Raw genomic sequence first — 18,324 nt, forward strand, 5'->3', positions numbered from 1 at the left:
CACCTCGAAGCTCGAAACTGGATGCTTGAAACATCAAAGTTACTTTTCCGTGATACCAACAGCTGCATGTGATGTGATTGCTGCTGCTATCCATCAAATTCAAAGTGATTATCCATAATTTACATCTCACCACCGAAGTCAATCACTGAATCTTGAGAGATGAACACTCCTGAAGATCGTTCAATGGCCATAGTTGTCGTGGAGGCGTAGGGGCCTAACCGCAGCTGTACATCTGCCCGGCTCCTCCGTCACAGTCGTGTGCCTCCATGCTGTTGGGAGCCGCCTCTCACGCCACTCCAGCCATGGCACAGCGCCCCCACCAACCGCTTACAGATCGGCGCCCCTATTGGTCACCGAGCCCCACGGCCCAACAAGACGCAGCGCTGCTGCGAGAGAGCGCCTCGCCGCCGCTGTCGGCCATGCGGGCTTCACTAGGTGGCGTCCTTCGCCGACAGCGTGGCAGGAGTAAGAAGGTGAGGGCGCTGACGGCGCTAGGTTGAAGACGTGCTCATGTCGCCCCTGGTAGGACGACACGTGGCTAAGCGTTTTCTCGGATCGTCTCGAAGGTTGGTTGGTTGACACGGCTAGGCCGGCCAGCTACTATAACTGGGGAACCCCCCGCAGCTCGTATACTACAGGGAGTATTACCAACCTCTCTGCTTCTGTCAGTAAAGGCGAAAGTCTTCAATCCTTGAGAGAAAGCAAATATATATAGTGTTAACATGTGTAAGGTCTGGGTTTTGTATGCCATACATGTAGTGTGTCTTTCCCTCTGTATTTACCTGTATCTTGGGAGACAAGACACCGGTTGCATCCCTTATACCTATATATATGTGCCTAGTGCACGATTAATCATTTATCGATGCACCAAATCATTCTCTATATGGTATCTATCGCAAGTCGATCTCCCCGCTTTCGCTAACCCTAGTTCTAGCCGCCGCCGCCTCGGGCCGCCGTCGCCGTCCACGCCGCCACCGCTACCCACCTCCCCGCCACACCGCCCTCCAGCCGTGCCGCCCTCTCCACCCCACCGCGCGCGCCCTCCCGTCGCGTCGCCTGATCCACCTCGCCGTGCCGCCCCCCTTCACCACCTCTTCGCCATCATGTTGTCCAACACTTCCACCTACTCCAACCCCTTCGCTGTCGACCTTGCGGAAATCCGCGACATCAACGTCCATGCCCGCGTTCCCGTCATCCTCGACGCCTCCAACTTCACATACTTTGCGTGGAAGACGTACTTCACGCTGCTCTTCCGCGAGAACAACCTCGTGGATCATGTGGATGACACCGTTTACTCCCGCGCCATGGTGGATGACACTGAGTGGACCGTGATCGACGCCACCATCATCAGGTGGTTCTTCACCACCATCTCCAAGGACCTCTTTCACAAGGTCGCGAGTGCGGATGACGCCGCCCGCGCCTTGTTGGTCAAGCTGAACGGCCTCTTCACCGACAACAAGCTTCAGCGCCGCGTTTTTTTACAGCAGAATTTTTTTGACTGTCACCAGGATGAACAGTCTATTGATGACTACTGTCGCCGTCTGAAGACGTTGGCGGATGAGCTCCGTGACATTAGCGCCAAGGTTGATGACGACCTCCTCCTCAGCACGCCCACTGCCAGCCTCAACGAGGACTTCGGCAACGCTGCCTCCAACTTCACCTTGATGCCGGAGCCCTCCTTCCCTAAGTTTGTGGGGTACTTGCGGTTGGAGGAGCGCCGGATGAAGGGGGTCAAGAAGCGTGTGCAGCATCACGCCCTCGCCGTCGGCACATCCCATGGCGCCCCACCACCGGCCGCCCCACCAGCGCCGCGCCAACAGCCGCTGCCCCCCGCGCCTCCGGGGTACTTCCCCCTACTGCCCACGCCCCCCGCCCCTCCCGCTGCCCCCCAGCAGCCAGGTGGCGGGCGCCGCTGCAACCGCCGCGGGGGCGGCCTCAAGCAGCAACAGGCGCCGGGGGGGATGGGGGGGCTCGTCCGCAACAGCAGCAGGTCAACCCTTCATGGACGTACGTCACCAACCTGTGGACCGGCGTTGTCCACGCATACTCGATGCCGATCCCTCAGGCTCCCGCTCCGGGCATCCTTGGACCTCGTCCAGCGAGCCACCAGACCCTCTTCGCCGCGCAGAACGCCGCTCCTACAGCGGCTACGGTGCCATGCCTCAGCTCGCGCCCGCCTACGGCGGCGCCGCCCCCGCGCCCGCCTACGGAGGGTTTTACCCTTCTCAGGTGCCTACGCCGTGGGACCCGGCCCTTCTCGCCGCCCTACACTCCGTCCCGTCACCGAGTTCATACGGTGGCGGTGGTGACTGGTACATGGACTCGGGCGCCACCGCTCACATGACTGCTCATCTCGGTAACATCACGTCTGCCACTGTTGTTCATACTCCCACTCGCATCACCGTTGGTAACGGTTCCTCTCTACCCATTACACATGTCGGTCATATGTCGTTTCCTTCTACTTCTACTCCCTTTAACATGTCTAATGTTCTCGTGTCTCTCAACTTAGTCACTAATCTAGTTTCTGTTTGTCGTCTTGCTCGTGAGAATCGTATAACTGTTGAATTTGACGATATCGGCTTTTCTATGAAGTACGCATGTACATGGATGGCACTCCACCGATGTGACAGCCCGAACGAGCTTTACCCGGTGCATCCCTCCGGCGCCACCACCACCCGTCGTCCCGCCGCCTTCGCCGCTAGTGTTGATCTTTGGCGCGCCCGCCTCGGTCACCCCAACTTCACCGTTATGCGTCAGATTCTTCAGAGTTTTTCTTTTTCATGTAATAAGGTTGACGACAACACTTGTGAGGCTTGCCGTCTTGGCAAGCACGTTCGTCTTCCCTTTAACGAGTCTACAAACATTTTCACCTTTCCGTTTCAGTTATTGCATAGTGATGTTTGGACGTCCCCGGTTGCAAGCAACACGGGCTATCTATACTATTTGGTGATATTGGATGATTTTACTCATTATGTGTGGACATTTCCTCTTCGTCGCAAGTCCGACGCTCTTGCCACTCTTACAGCTTTTTATTCATATGTCACCACACAGTTCGGTCGTCCCATTCTCGCCTTGCAAACTGACAACGGCAAGGAGTTTGACAGCGTCGCCGTCCGCAATCTTCTTGCGTCGCACGGCACCATTTTTCGCCTCACTTGTCCCTACACGTCACAACAGAATGGTCGCGTCGAGCGCGTCATTCCCACCCTTAATGACTGCGTCCGCACGTTGCTCTTCCACTCCTACGTGCCTCCTCGGTTCTGGCCGGACGCGCTCGCGACCGCCAGCCTTCTTATTAACATTCGCCCGTGTCGTTCGCGCTGGAACTATACTCCTCACCAGCTTCTCTTCGGTGCGGTTCCATCTTATGATGGTCTTCGCATTTTTGGGTGTCTCTATTATCCTAGCACCGCGTCCACTGCTCCTCACAAACTCGCTCCCCGGTCGCTTCCATGCATCTTCCTTGGTTATCCTCCCAACACCAAAGGTTACCGGTGCTATGATCCAGTGCCCACCGTGTTTTCACTTCGCGGCATGTGTACTTTGATGAGATGGTGTTCCCGTTTCAGCACGTACCGTCACCCTCGGCGTCTCCCGCGGCGCGGTTCGCCCCTGCCTCCTGCTCTGGCGAACCGACCAGCCGCGCACTGGGCTTGGCCCTGCCCGCCCTCCCTGCGCCGGCGGCCCCCGTCACCGCGGCCCCTTCGGTGGCCCGTGTCGCTGTGGCCCCCTCGGTGGCCCGCGGCCCCTACTGCGGCCCCCTCGGTGGGTCCCGTCGCCGCAGCCTCCTCGCCCGCCCCCGTCGCTGCGCCTCCCTCGGCGGCCCCCTTGGCCGCCCCCGTCATCGCGGCTGCACCCCTCACTGGTGTGGTCACTCGGGTTCGGACTGGGACACTTCGTCCTAGCACGTGCTCCACGTCTGACGAGTACGCATGTGCTGCATCTACCTCGGCACCGTCTCCACTCCCCACCTCTGCTCGTGCAGCCCTTCGGTATCCGAACTGGCTTGCTGCAATGTGTGAGGAGTTTGACGCCCTGCAGCGCAACCGTACGTGGCAGCTTGTCCCGCGGCCTCCCCGTGCCAATGTGATCACTGGCAAGTGGGTCTTCCACCACAAGACTCACCCCGACGGCTCTCTCGAGTGCTACAAGGCGCGTTGGGTGGTGTGCGGCTTTCGCCAGCGTGCCGGCGTGGACTTCACCGATACCTTCGCCCCGGTTGTCAAACCGGGCACGACTCGCGCTGTCCTCCAGCTTGCTGTTTCTCGCACCTGGCCAGTTCACCAGCTCGATGTGTCTAATGCTTTTTTGCATGGTCATCTCGACGAGTAGGTGTTTTGTCAGCAACCTACTGGTTTTGTCAACACCGACTATTCGGACCACGTGTGCTTGCTCTCTCGTTCTCTCTACGGGTTGAAGCAGGCGCCTCGGGCCTGGTACCAGCGGATCGCGGCCTTCCTTCAGCAATAGGGGTTCCGGTCCACACGGTCCGATGCCTCCCTGTTTGTTTATCACCAGGGTTCCGCCACCACGTACCTCCTCCTGTACATTGACGACATCATCCTGACTGCCTCCTCGCCAGCGCTCCTTCAGCAGATCACAGCTCGCCTCGGCACTGAGTTCACCCTCAAAGATTTGGGGGCTCTCCACTACTTCCTAGGCATCGAGGTTGTGCGCCGGGCTACTGGCTTCTTCTTGCATCAGCAGAAGTACGCCTAGGAGCTTCTGGAGCGAGCGGGCATGCTTAATTGCAAGCCTGCTCCTACGCCTATCAACACGAAGGCTAAGGTGTCCGCCGTCGAGGGATCTCCGGTGTCCGACGCTCCCTTCTACCGCTCCATCGTCAATGTGCTTCAGTACCTCACACTGACGCGCCCGGACATTCAGTACGCTGTCCAGCAGGTGTGCCTTCACATGCATGCTCCTCGTGATACTCATTGGGCTCTGGTGAAACGTATCCTTCGGTACATACGTGGCACCACAGCTATGGGTCTCACCCTGACGGCATCACCTGTGTCGCCTACTCCGACGCCGACTAGGCTGGGTGTCCCGACACTCGACGCTCCACTTTCGGCCACTACGTCTACCTTGTGCCCTCTCTGATTTCGTGATCATCTAAACGACAACCCATGGTCTCACGGTCGAGTGCCGAGGCCGAGTATAGGGCCGTGGCCAACGCCGTTGCGGAGTGCTCTTGGCTACGACAACTACTTCAGGAGTTGCTATGCGAGGTTACCACGGCGACGCTTGTTTACTGCGACAACGTCTCCGCGGTGTATCTCGCTGCCAACCTTGTCCATCACCGACGAGCGAAGCATATTGAGCTCGACATTCACTTCGTCAGGGAGCACGTCGCACTTGGTCGTGTTCGAGTTCTCCATGTGCCCACCGATCAGCAGTTCGCCGATGTCATGACGAAGGGACTACCCACCTCGACGTTTGAGGGCTTTCGGTCCAGTCTCTGCGTCACCGGCGACGCTTCGACTGCGGGGAGGGGGGGGGGTGTTGAACATGTGTACATGTATGTAGGTCTGGGTTTTATATGCCGTACATGTAGTGTCTCTCTCCCTCTATATTTACTTGTATCTTGGGAGAAGACACCGGTCACACCCCTTGTACCTATATATATGTGCCTAGTGCACGATCAATCATTTATCAATGCACCAAATCATTCTCTACATATAGTACTTATATAGGCTCGAGCATCAGTTGGCGATTTTATTAGGGGAACACAAACAGCAACAGCCACATCGATCACAGCTTGTAGAGAACAGAAACTAATCAACATGTCTACTCTGGCACGCGCACACACAGCTTAACCTCGCTGACGAATCCAGCTACTCCATGAACCGACGCCGCCCGCTTTGCCAGCTGCATGCTACCACCAGTTTATTTCACTCAGGCGACCAGCGCCATCTAGCACTTCTTGCCCAGACGCGGGTTGTGGGCAAAGCTGCACCAAATCAACAATGGAGATGCATGCATGGTCAGCGCTTACAAGCAGTGGTGGAAGAAATACATGTACTCCTATATAGCAACAAAAAACTTGATTATCGGAAGTATACTGAAAGCGGATGCGCTGCATGCTTACTACATACCTACGACGAGGTATGTGCTTAAACGGTCCAGCGGTTGGAATCGGGCCGCAGAAGTTGTTGTTTGAGAAATCCCTGCAAGTGAAACGACGGTGGATGAAGCGAAGTGCGCGGAGAACAATTGGAATGCCAAGAATGCATGATACTGAGCTCCACTCACGCATTTGTCAGCTTGGACAGCCCAACCAGTTCCTTTGGGATCGGGCCGGTGAAGTGGTTGTCATAAACAGCCCTGTTGATCGGATGCCAAGAGAGTTAACAGTGTCATTGGTAAATTGTCACAGGCAGAAATAAACTGGGTTGAAGAGGCTCACAAATATTCTAGGCGGTCCAGTTGGCCAAGCTCCGGCGCCAGCGGTCCGGACAGGTTCAGGGGGCAATGACTCTGTTAAAACAAATTAATATCATTACTACTCCAGTAAAAATTAGATGCGTCCAGAAATACAAAAAGGACAGTGTTCCATCCCTCAGAAAAAAAAAGGACAGTGTTCCAAGCAGTCACTCAACATGAGGAGGCCTTGACTGGGCCAGATTCATCGCCTTCAGGTCCACGAGTTTTGGACTAGGCCTAGCAGATTCGCCCAAATTCATCTTTTTTTTGTGTGTAAAAAAAACTACACACTTAACTATGTTCAGAATCTTCTAATCTAAAAATAAATAAATTCAAATGACCGAGCAGTACCAAAAACCCACGAGTTTTACTCCATGGATTTGCTCCTCTTCAAAAAATAAATAAAAGAGGAAAAGGGCATCTGCTCCACTCCGAAGACCAAAAACCTTCTAAAAAAATGAGTAGCAAAAATTGTGCATCAAACCAAAAGATTAATTAAATAAAATCGCATAAACCAAACACGGCACATTAGATCAGCAAGATCGACAATCGTAGTCGACTTGCTGATCCAGTTCCACACCGGCAATGCCAATAGTTCGAACAAGGGTGGTGATGGATATACAAAGCACTTTCCTCCATTCCAAAATAATTGGATTTTAGAATCTTTCTAAGTCAAACTTTACAAAGTTTAACTAAGCCTATAGAAAAATCCGCAAAAATCTACTATATCAAATATATATATGAAAATATATTTCTTCATGAATCTAATGCAACAAATTTTGTTTTATAGGTGTTGATATACTTCTATATAGACTTGGTCAAACTTAATGAAGTTTGACTTAGGACAATCTCGAACACCAATTGTTTTGAAATACGTGGGGTACCGGAGGCATGCACAGGGATGGAATAAAAATTTCACGTATGGGAATGGAGGTATCCAAGTCTACTCACATGCGGGTGACGCGTTTGTTGTCGTCGCAAGTGATGTAGAACCAGGTGCAAGGGTCCACCAATTGCGGGTCCCAACTCTTCAATGCACCGTTGGGGTCATGTAAGCCGCTCTTCAGGGCCAAGAGCACGTCAATGTCCTTCGCCGCCACCGGCGCCAGTAGAAGGGTCGATGCGACCGTCCCAAGGACGATGACCGATAGGGGCAGTAGTGATCCGGTCGCCATGGGCGCCATAGGTGCAAGGCAAGGCTAGTTGGGTCGTGATGTGAGGGAAGTGGGCGAGCACGGTGGTAGATTGTATGTGGTTTTTATGGAACGGATTCCTGTGAGGGATTTTAAATAGGTGGCGCATGGGGCGAGGATGGTGGTGTGCACTGGAACGGGGGGATACGTGCCACCGGTTACTAATGCTAAAAAACACGACGACCTTAAGATATGATGCATGCATTGAAAGAGTTATATCTATACGCTCATCTCATGTGCGCTCATTTTAATGCCAAAGATATAATCTTATGATACAATGCATGCATTAATATATAATCTTATGATACGATACGCTCATTGTAATGCCAAAGATATAATCTTACGATACGATGCATGCATTGATAGAGTTAGACCTATACACTCATATAATGCTAAAGATATCATCTTATGGACATACGATATGATGCGTTGGGACTAATAAAAGAAATATCGTCAAATATTTTTTCATTCACTCACAATCAGTTTTTATATAATAAACGTATTGCCTTTATTGATATTTTTATGCAACTCTATCTATGTCAAACATTGCGGTTTCATGCTGGTAAATGTGGGTTGAAGCTACGAGAGGGCACGTCCTGCACGCATGGGCATATGAACCCACTTTTCAGAAAAATGCATTTTAAGCACGTTTCAAAATGTCAAAAAAAATGAAAAAATCATGCATACATCCTCGCAATATGTGTGCACGGCACAAAGTTTCATGAGGAAATCTTTTTTTTTGCCTCTGCAAAAAAATCCATTGCTTTTAAGTAGCGTTCCATGACACATTTTTTTTCTTTTTTGCACAGGTCAGAAAAAGTTATTTTTCCACGAAACTTTCTGCGTGCACATAAAATGTGAAGATGTACACGTGGGACTTTTTTCAAAACTTTTTGGTATTTAGAAATAAGTTCTCTAAAGTGGATTAATTTGCCTACGGTTCATCCATGCACTTCTCTTAAAGCTATAGGCGATATTACCATACACAGTAGGTAACCTTATCTCTTTGATATTTTCGAGCCTGCAATTCCGACAATGCCATGTTTCCCCCAAGGCGTTCATATAACTCTTTACATAGAAGACTTGTCCGGGTTGCCTGTTAGAATTTGTGGGTTAAATAAATGACATGTCGTTAGCCATAGCTGGTCAAGTTGTCTCTGATGTTCTGGAACAGGTAGTTCCAATATTGCCGGGCCCTTTGTGAGGTGTTTGTATAAATTTATACAGTGTATCATATATTGGCCAGATTTTATGATGGAAATTGTGGGCTAAAGTTATATGGCATGTCACTATGCATAGCTGGTCACCTTTTCTATTGACGGGATGGACCTATGACTGGTCTCCCTGAGTTGTTCATGCAATGACTCTATACATGGTGTCGATCAGGGACGGCCCTGGGCCATGGCGACGAGTGCGACGGCCTAGGGCCCAGCCCAAACAAGGGTCCATAGCCTGTGAATAGCAGTATCTCTACTCCTAATGTCTCAGTTGGTAGGTCGCGTTTCGGGTTTTATTTTCGTCCCACCATTTTCATTTGGTTTTTTTCACTGGTTTTTTTTCGACGGTTTTCTCGTCCCTTCCCCGCACGTAGCAAAAAAACAGCCAGCGAAGGTCCCCTCGATCTATGTATTCTATCCTACGATCTCTCAAAGACGCCCCAGCCCCCAATACGAGCCGCCGCCGAGATCCAAGACGAGCCGCCGTCGAGGACCGAGTGGAGCCGCCGCCGCCGCCGCTGGCCAGGCTCTCCACGATGTGCGCGCCGGGGCGCCGCTCCCGCTCCCGAGCATAGCAGCAGCGGCGGAGCCCCGCCGCCGGCGAGCTCTCTCTGGCGGAGGAGGGCGGGGGCGAGCTCGCCGTCTCCCTCGCGCTCAACAATCTCTTGTCCCACGCCGTCGCCCGCTTCACGGCCTACTTCGGCCTCATGCTCCCGCATCGACCGGCTCTTCGGCGCGGAGGACGTCCATCAGGCGGCGGGCGAGATCTCCGGCCGGGATGGGCCACTGCCTCCACCATCAGCGCCTCTTCGTTGCCGCCGCCGCCGCCGCCGCCGACATGTGCGAGGGATGCATGTCTTCTTCAAAGAACGAGTTGAATGAAGGATGCAGAGGAGACAGGCTCCATGGCGTGTTCCTGCTGTAAAGCTCTCGACCTCTCGTACAGGTACACGTTTCTTCTTCACGCGAGTTTGAAAACACACATACTACCGCGAGCCGGAGATCCATCCACCCAGTTATGGATCCATCAGGTACAAGCCACTAGCCACCAGGTAATAGAGATTTCCCCTCTGATTTAGCTGGATTGGGGGAGGCTAGAGAGGCTTGCTTGTTGTTGTGTTTTCTGCGTAAGAGAGCAGAGAGAACTGAGAGATCACATGGATCCAGTGTACAGATGAGCTTTTGGTGTGGGGGTGTTGGTGGTGGTTGAGGTAGCAGGGAGAGGATGGTCACTAGATGGAAGAGTGCAGGGAATGTTGCTTGCTACTGCTACTGCATGTGCTATTGTGTTATTTTGTAATATTTCTGAACTGTTAGCGATATTGCCGCAGTGAGATGAGCTTATTTTGTAATATATGGTCTTTTCCAGTGCATTGCAAAACTAACTAATAGTTTGTGATCTGACACCCTGGTAACCTCATGATTGGGTGGTGCATGCAGAGCACACCTTCGAGCTAGCCGATGCTTAGTATACCAGTGTTCTGCTGCATCCGGTGCGACCTCAAAGAATACCTTCGTCTAGCTGGCCGTTGAGCACCTTAGGGACGACGAGGTGCAGTGCCTGGGGTGTAAGCAGTTCAACTACACGATGAAGTGAGTAAAGGGGTTAAGACGGTTGCGTTGTGCGTGCGCTGCTTGCTTGCTGGTGAGTGTCGCCTCTGTGACTAGGTGTTCTTTGTTGTCCATACCTTCTGTAGTTTAAGGTGTTTGTTCTTTTATGCAATGCTCGCTCGCCCAAAGTATGTACGATCTTTACCATAGTACATTAGCTAGCTATAGGAGATGTCATCTTTGTGCTTTTCTTCTTCCTGAACACGCATATGGATGTTTGTGCATTGGAACAGCATGTCTTTCGGATCAACTGTTCCCTGCTCTGACTTCGCCTTTTAATTTGACTGAATATCTACTTACGCTCTCCAAGATTGTTCCTGTGAGTTTCTTTAAAACCTATTTGTGCACCCAGCTAGATCATACAATTGTTAATGTATGGAGTTTTTTATTGGGTCTGTTTATCTCAGGGCTCTGACGCGCCGATTTCGTTTAGACAATTTTTAGAGCCAGTATTTACTCTAGAGAATACTCTTTATATTGTTCAATCTCGGTGTAGGTCTAATTTCTCGGAAACAGTTTCAGTCAATGCTGGGCCAAAACCTCTTAAACTCATTAAGTAGCGTTCTTGGAGAGTTGAAATCTCATTTCATTGATGATGTATTGCGCTGCGTGTTGGTTAAGATGAAGCAAGGAGAAAACCATTGACGATGTATTGTGATGCATGTTTCAGTCAACTTGTTGGACAACTGTACACGTATGTGTTTTTTCAAGCCCACTGATTTCAGCCTCTCCGTCTCCTTCAAGCCGGTGAGTAATTAACTGGTTAACTGAACATACTATTTGAGAAGGGACAATGGAAGAAACCTCAACTATTCCCCTTAGTTCATGTTGTCTCTACAATTTACAATTGTATATGTAGTGCTACCTGAATTAAATTCTAGCAACTAAGCTCATGCAGTGCTTAAGATTAAATGGGATATAATGGAAATGCAGATGAGAAGTTCAGGGATATTCCTGGGAGTGCCTATTATGTGGCTCCGGAGGTGCTGAAGCGGATATATGGAGCCGATAATTGCATATGGAGTGCTGGAGTTATACTCTACATTCTGCTGTCTGGCATTCCTCCTTTTTGGGCAGCAGGGCAGGTGCGTTCTCTGGCTGGTTATGTCAATCAATTTTGGGGCTGTGATGGATGAGACTGGAAGGTGAATATAGTTATCCTACAGGAACCCTCCCTTGGTTTTAATTACCTGAGAATGAGTAAGGTCTATTTGATGTTGTTCTTCAAGGTTCTATTCATTTCTCATTTGATCCCTGGCCATCAATTTCTAACGGGGATAAAGAATTACTCCCTCCGTTTCTAAATATAAGACCTTTTAAATATTTTAATATGAATCACATACGAAGCAAAATGAGTGAATCTACACAATAAAAATGTCTATATACATCCATATATAGTCCCTATTGAATTATCTAAAATAGCTTATATTTAGAAACGGATGGAGTACAACAAACGGGAGAATCAGACATAACTCTGTTATGTGAGTAGAGAACGTGAGTGCATATGCTTATTGGGGTCGGTCAACATGGTTCAGTTGGCATAACAAGCTCCAACGGACACAACTTTTCATGAATTGAATTGATTGAATGCCCTTAGTAAGTTCTCGATAGAATTACCTCTTCTTACAAGGATGAGAAACTTAAGTGTTTTTCATTTATTTTGTGCAGATCCTCCTGTGAAGCATAAATTTCATTGTATCCAAGGAGATATCAAATGCTGAAAACATGGGACTCAAAAATGTATAGAGAGTCGGAGACACTGCTAAACTGTCATTTATGGGTGTCTACCAAATTCACTATCAACCACTGTTGTAGGACCGGCGGTATGTTAAAATTTATTTTGGTTTTATTAGTCCATGTAGAGATGCTATGCTCAGCTATTGATTTGACACTTGTGATATCCAATTACACTCCCGTGGCTTGTATGTTGCTCGAAGATGCTCACAAGTCTGGTTGGGAACGTTAACCTTACTCTTAGGGACCATTATTTGAAACAGTACTCTGTCTACTACTCCCTCCCATGATATAGCTTAAAAAATGTTCTTATATTATGGGACGGCGGGAGTATATGCTAAGTTGTGTACTGATGTATAGATATCTGATTTTGTTCATTTTGCATTAGGTTGGGAGGACATAGACTAAGAGCTATATATGATGGTTCTACAAAAGATAATGTACTGGAAGACATGAGAACTTTTAGGATGCTACAGTGTAAAAATATTTGGAATATGGTATGGTTTGCCGGACCGGAACCAAAGCAAGAACGAGAAGGAGCTTAAGTAGGGCCATGTCGGGGTGTCGCCACAATAGGAAATTGTCGCTGGTGCTAGATACCAGGGGAACCAAAAAAATCTTTTTTCTACAAAGGTAACGAACTTTTTGGGTCTAGAGGGACCAAGATGAGCAGGCCATCAACATCCTATTCCTGCTTATCTTTGTTTTCTTTGTATCTGTATTATTAATCTTGGTTTCAACTGGGTGTTGAGTGCAATCTTCCGGGTGCAATCCTCAAATATGGGATGTCGTACTAGCCTTAATTCAACATCTGGAATGGCTTATGATGGCATGGAGTTCCATCATTTCGGCTGCTTGCGGCGGGGAGTGTGGCCGGTGCTTGCGGCAGCAGCGAAGCGGCGTGCGCGAGCGCAGTGTAGGCAGTGGCCAAAGGCTCATCGGCCGCTGCGAGTACGCCGTTGGCACCAGGTTCATGACATAAAAAAAATCTTGATTCAATATTCTTTCGTCATTATTCCTCTTTCATGTTCTTGATCCTTGAAGATACTTGCTAGATTTCTAGCTGATATTTTTTGGTAGTATAAGCTCGATGTATATGGCCTGAATATGACCTGATTCAGAGTACATTGTGTTCTGAAGCTTTTTACTGTATGGTTCTCTCTTGAAAGAATTCAAGCCATTGTTCAATGGGAGAGAACAGTTGTAATCCTGAAATAAATGTCGTACCTATTCAACAGCTGACACAATTGCCACTGAGATCATTATTTTCCTTTTTTATTCAGGTTTTCAACATCACAAATTTCATACTAATGGAGTGGAGCTACCAAAATATCTATTGAGGTAAAATCACTATATACATATTGTTTTCCCCCCATTGCGTCAGGCGACACGCATCTGTTGCAAAGAAATAGGCATCACCTGCGTGCTTGCTTTTGTTCGTTTCTAGCCGGCAAGAATCCATCGAGTCTTCCTCTATGTGTGCAACCTTGCCAGCATGGGAATCAATCAAGGTAGGGGCAACCAACGTTAAGTATGTGCAGTCTTGCCGGGATCCAATCTATTGACTCCTTCAGCCAGCTTTGCACTATGTGCACGACGTCCATGCTCGAAAGCACTTTGCAAGTGGACCATGCACGGCTCCACCGGCCTTGCGTCAACAATTCAAATCCTTATCTTATACTTCCTCTGTCTAAAAAAGCTTGTCCCAAGCTTGTCCCTTAAATGGATGTATCTAGCACTAACTTGGTGCTAGATACATCCATTTGAGGGGCAAGCTTTTTCGGACGGAGGGAGTACTACTAGATAGACACGTACTTTTTTTATGCAATTCTTAATTTATAGAAGCAGAAGAACTGATTATGTGAATTGAATATATAATCCCATGTGTAGGTGCTATCCAAGTGTTGTGATTATTTAGCACACATAACTTGCAGGGAGATAACTCTATAGTATGAAGACTTTAAAATACGAGTGCGTGTCGTTGGTGTTTTTGAAACCATCTTCCATCACGTCTAATATTTTTGTATTTCATAATAGTAATTGTTCACCCTTTGACTGACATATGGATGATATTTGTAATATATATATTTCTTCCATATGACGGTAACATTATGATGAAGGTGGAACCATAGAGAGATGTGTATTTTTAATTGAGATGTTTTCAGGAGTACCTTTGTGAAGCTGATATATCTTTCTTTTACAAGATATGGTTGCACTTGCTTCATCTAGGATGCGTTTGGTTGAAGGTGTCGTATGAATGGGTTGGGACCGTTCAATTTTTTTGGGATTGAACCATTCAATTCATGTGTTTGGCTGAATATAAGTGGTGAGCTAATTATTTAGGACGGGACCACCAGACATGCTCACATAGTCATGCATGCAAAGGGTGGCCATTTGATTCGACCGATTTGGTTGGGTGGAACGGTTCAGCATCTTCATGGCATATTCTCTTTTTCTGGTTCGAACCATTCATGTGCTTTATAACCAAACATGTCTATTTTCTGAACGATCCCAACCCATTCATGACCGCCCTTGCAACCAAACGCACCCCTACATAGGCTGTCTGGAATGCCATGAGGCCGGGATTGGTGTAGGAAATCTTCAAAGCTATTATATTGGTCTCAAGAAACTTGCAATACATCAATGCATTATTATTTTTAATTTTTTTGCTGACACCACAGCTACCACCTCTTCACTAAATGACAGAGGTTGCCAGCAACTGCACATGGAAAGATTTAATGTTATATTATGTCTACTAATCAATAAGGAGGGAGATCAAATTACTGCTCTCAAATATTCACCTGATTGATTTTGAAAAGAGGGTTAAAAATGGTGTTATGAATGAAGATGGTGAAGGAAATATGCCCTAGAGGCAATAATAAAGTTATTATTTATTTCCTTATAATCATGATAAATGTTTATTATTCATGCTAGAATTGTATTTTCCGGAAACATAATACATGTGTGAATACATAGACAAACAGAGTGTCACTAGTATGCCTCTACTTGACTAGCTCGTTAATCAAAGATGGTTATGTTTCCTAACCATGAACAATGAGTTGTTATTTGATTAACGAGGTCACATCATTAGTAGAATGATCTGATTGACATGACCCATTCCATTAGCTTAGCACCTGATCGTTTAGTATGTTGCTATTGCTTTCTTCATGACTTATACATGTTCCTATGACTATGAGATTATGCAACTCCCGTTTACCGGAGGAACACTTTGGGTACTACCAAACGTCACAACGTAAATGGGTGATTATAAAGGAGTACTACAGGTGTCTCCAATGGTCGATGTTGGGTTGGCGTATTTCGAGATTAGGATTTGTCACTCCGATTGTCGGAGAGGTATCTCTGGGCCCTCTCGGTAATACACATCACTTAAGCCTTGCAAGCATTACAACTAATATGTTAGTTGTGAGATGATGTATTACGGAACGAGTAAAGAGACTTGCCGGTAACGAGATTGAACTAGGTATTGGATACCGACGATCAAATCTCGGGCAAGTAACATACCGATGACAAAGGGAACAACGTATGTTGTTATGCGGTCTGACCGATAAAGATCTTCGTAGAATATGTAGGAGCCAATATGGGCATCCAGGTCCCGCTATTGGTTATTGACCAGAGACATGTCTCGGCCATGTCTACATTGTTCTCGAACCCGTAGGGTCCGCACGCTTAAGGTTACGATGACAGTTATATTATGAGTTTATGCATTTTGATGTACCGAAGGTTGTTCGGAGTCCCGGATGTGATCACGGACATGACGAGGAGTCTCGAAATGGTCGAGACGTAAAGATTGATATATTGGAAGCCTATGTTTGGACATCGGAAGTGTTCCGGGTGAAATCGGGATTTTACCGGGTTACCGGGAGGTTACCGGAACCCCCCGGGAGCCATATGGGCCTTCATGGGCCTTAGTGGAAAGGAGAAAGGGGCAGCCCAAGGTGGCTGCGCCTCTTCCCCCTCCCCTAGTCCTATTAGGACTAGGAGAAGGTGGCCGGCCCCCCTCTCTCCCTTCCCCTCCGAGGAATCCTAGTTGGACTAGGATTGGGGGGAGGAATCCTACTCCTAGAGGGAGTAGGACTCTCCTGCGCCTCCCTCTATGGCCGGCCAGCCTCCCCCTCTCTACTCCTTTATATACGGAGGCAGGGGCACCTCTAAACACAAAAGTTGACACAAGTTGATCCACGTGATCGATTCCTTAGCCGTGTGCGGTGCCCCCTGCCACCATATTCCTCGATAATACTGTAGCGGAGTTTAGGCGAAGCCCTGCTGCTGTAGTTCATCAAGATCGTCACCACGCCGTCGTGCTGACGGAACTCTTCCCCGACACTTTGCTGGATCGGAGTCCGGGGATCGTCATCGAGCTGAACGTGTGCTCGAACTCGGAGGTGCCGTAGTTTCGGTGCTTGATCGGTTGGATCGTGAAGACGTACGACTACTTCCTCTACGTCGTGTCATCGCTTCCGCAGTTGGTCTGCGTTGGGTACGTAGACAACACTCTCCTCTCGTTGCTATGCATCACATGATCCTGTGTGCGCGTAGGAAAATTTTTGAAATTACTACGAAACCCAACAGTGGTATCAGAGCCTAGGTTAATGATGTTGATGTTATATGCACGAGTAGAACACAAGTGAGTTGTGGACGATACAAGTCATACTGCCTACCAGCATGTCATATTTTGGTTTGGCGGTATTGTTGGACGAGACGACCCGGACCAACCTTATGCGTACGCTTACGCGAGACCGGTTCCCTCGACGTGCTTTGCACAGAGATGGCTTGCGGGCGACTGCCTCTCCAACTTTAGTTGAACCAAGTATGGCTACGCCCGGTCCTTGCGAAGGTTAAAACGGAGTCTATTTGACAAACTATCGTTGTGGTTTTGATGCGTAGGTGAGATTGGTTCTTACTTAAGCCCGTAGCAGCCACGTAAAAAACATGCAACAACAAAGTAGAGGACGTCTAACTTGTTTTTGCAGGGCATGTTGTGATGTGATATGGTCAAGGCATGATGCTGAATTTTATTGTATGAGATGATCATGTTTTGTAACCAAGTTATCGGCAACTGGCAGGAGCCATATGGTTGTCGCTTTATTGTATGCAATGCAATCGCGATGTAATGCTTTACTTTATTACTAAACGGTAGTGATAGTCGTGGAAGCATAAGATTGGCGAGACGACAACGATGCTACGATGGAGATCAAGGTGTCGCGCCGGTGACGATGGTGATCATGACGGTGCTTCGGAGATGGAGATCACAAGCACAAGATGATGATGGCCATATCATATCACTTATATTGATTGCATGTGATGTTTATCTTTTTATGCATCTTATCTTGCTTTGATTGACGGTAGCATTATAAGATGATCTCTCACTAAATTATCAAGAAGTGTTCTCCCTGAGTATGCACCGTTGCAAAAGTTCTTCGTGCTGAGACACCACGTGATGATCGGGTGTGATAGGCTCTACGTTCAAATACAACGGGTGCAAAACAGTTGCGCACGCAGAATACTCAGGTTAAACTTGACGAGCCTAGCATATGCAGATATGGCCTCGGAACACGGAGACCGAAAGGTCGAGCGTGAATCATATAGTAGATATGATCAACATAATGATGTTCACCAATGAAACTACTCCATCTCACGTGATGATCGGTTATGGTTTAGTTGATTTGGATCACGTGATCACTTAGAGGATTAGAGGGATGTCTATCTAAGTGGGAGTTCTTTAATAATATGATTAATTGAACTTAAAATTTATCATGAACTTAGTCCCTGATAGTATCTTGCTTGTTTATGTTGATTGTAGATAGATGGCTCGTGCTGTTGTTCCGTTAAATTTTAATGCGTTCCTTGAGAAAGCAAAGTTGAAAGATGATGGTAGCAATTACACGGACTGGGTCCGTAACTTGAGGATTATCCTCATTGCTGCACAGAAGAATTACGTCCTGGAAGCACCGCTAGGTGCCAGGCCTGCTGCTGGAGCAACGCCAGATGTTATGAACGTCTGGCAGAGCAAAGCTGATGACTACTCGATAGTTCAGTGTGCCATACTTTACGGCTTAGAATCGGGACTTCAACGATGTTTTGAACGTCATGGAGCATATGAGATGTTCCAGGAGTTGAAGTTA

The 18,324-nt window shown here is 48.2% G+C and overlaps 1 protein-coding gene and 1 long non-coding RNA gene across 3 annotated transcripts; one reads left to right on the plus strand and one right to left on the minus strand.

Moving 5' to 3' along the window:
• Positions 1-5,916: 5,916 nt before the first annotated feature.
• On the minus strand, positions 5,917-7,610 carry LOC123161611 (leucine-rich repeat protein 1-like). Its single transcript, XM_044579451.1, has 5 exons — positions 7,378-7,610; positions 6,410-6,478; positions 6,256-6,327; positions 6,099-6,170; positions 5,917-5,953 (listed from the first exon to the last, which is right to left on the minus strand). The coding sequence occupies exons 1-5, from the start codon at positions 7,608-7,610 to the stop codon at positions 5,917-5,919; spliced, it is 483 nt and encodes a 160-aa protein (XP_044435386.1).
• A 2,682-nt stretch (positions 7,611-10,292) lies between these two features.
• On the plus strand, positions 10,293-12,185 carry LOC123161691 (uncharacterized). Of its 2 annotated transcripts, XR_006480857.1 has the most exons (4): positions 10,293-10,481; positions 11,118-11,194; positions 11,381-11,532; positions 12,116-12,185. It is a non-coding gene; the product is annotated as an uncharacterized lncRNA (long non-coding RNA). The 2 variants fall into 2 exon arrangements; XR_006480844.1 differs by lacking the exon at positions 11,118-11,194.
• The last annotated feature ends 6,139 nt before the right edge of the window (positions 12,186-18,324 follow it).

Source organism: Triticum aestivum, chromosome 1A (assembly GCF_018294505.1).
Source record: "Triticum aestivum cultivar Chinese Spring chromosome 1A, IWGSC CS RefSeq v2.1, whole genome shotgun sequence".
NCBI lineage: Eukaryota > Viridiplantae > Streptophyta > Magnoliopsida > Poales > Poaceae > Triticum > Triticum aestivum.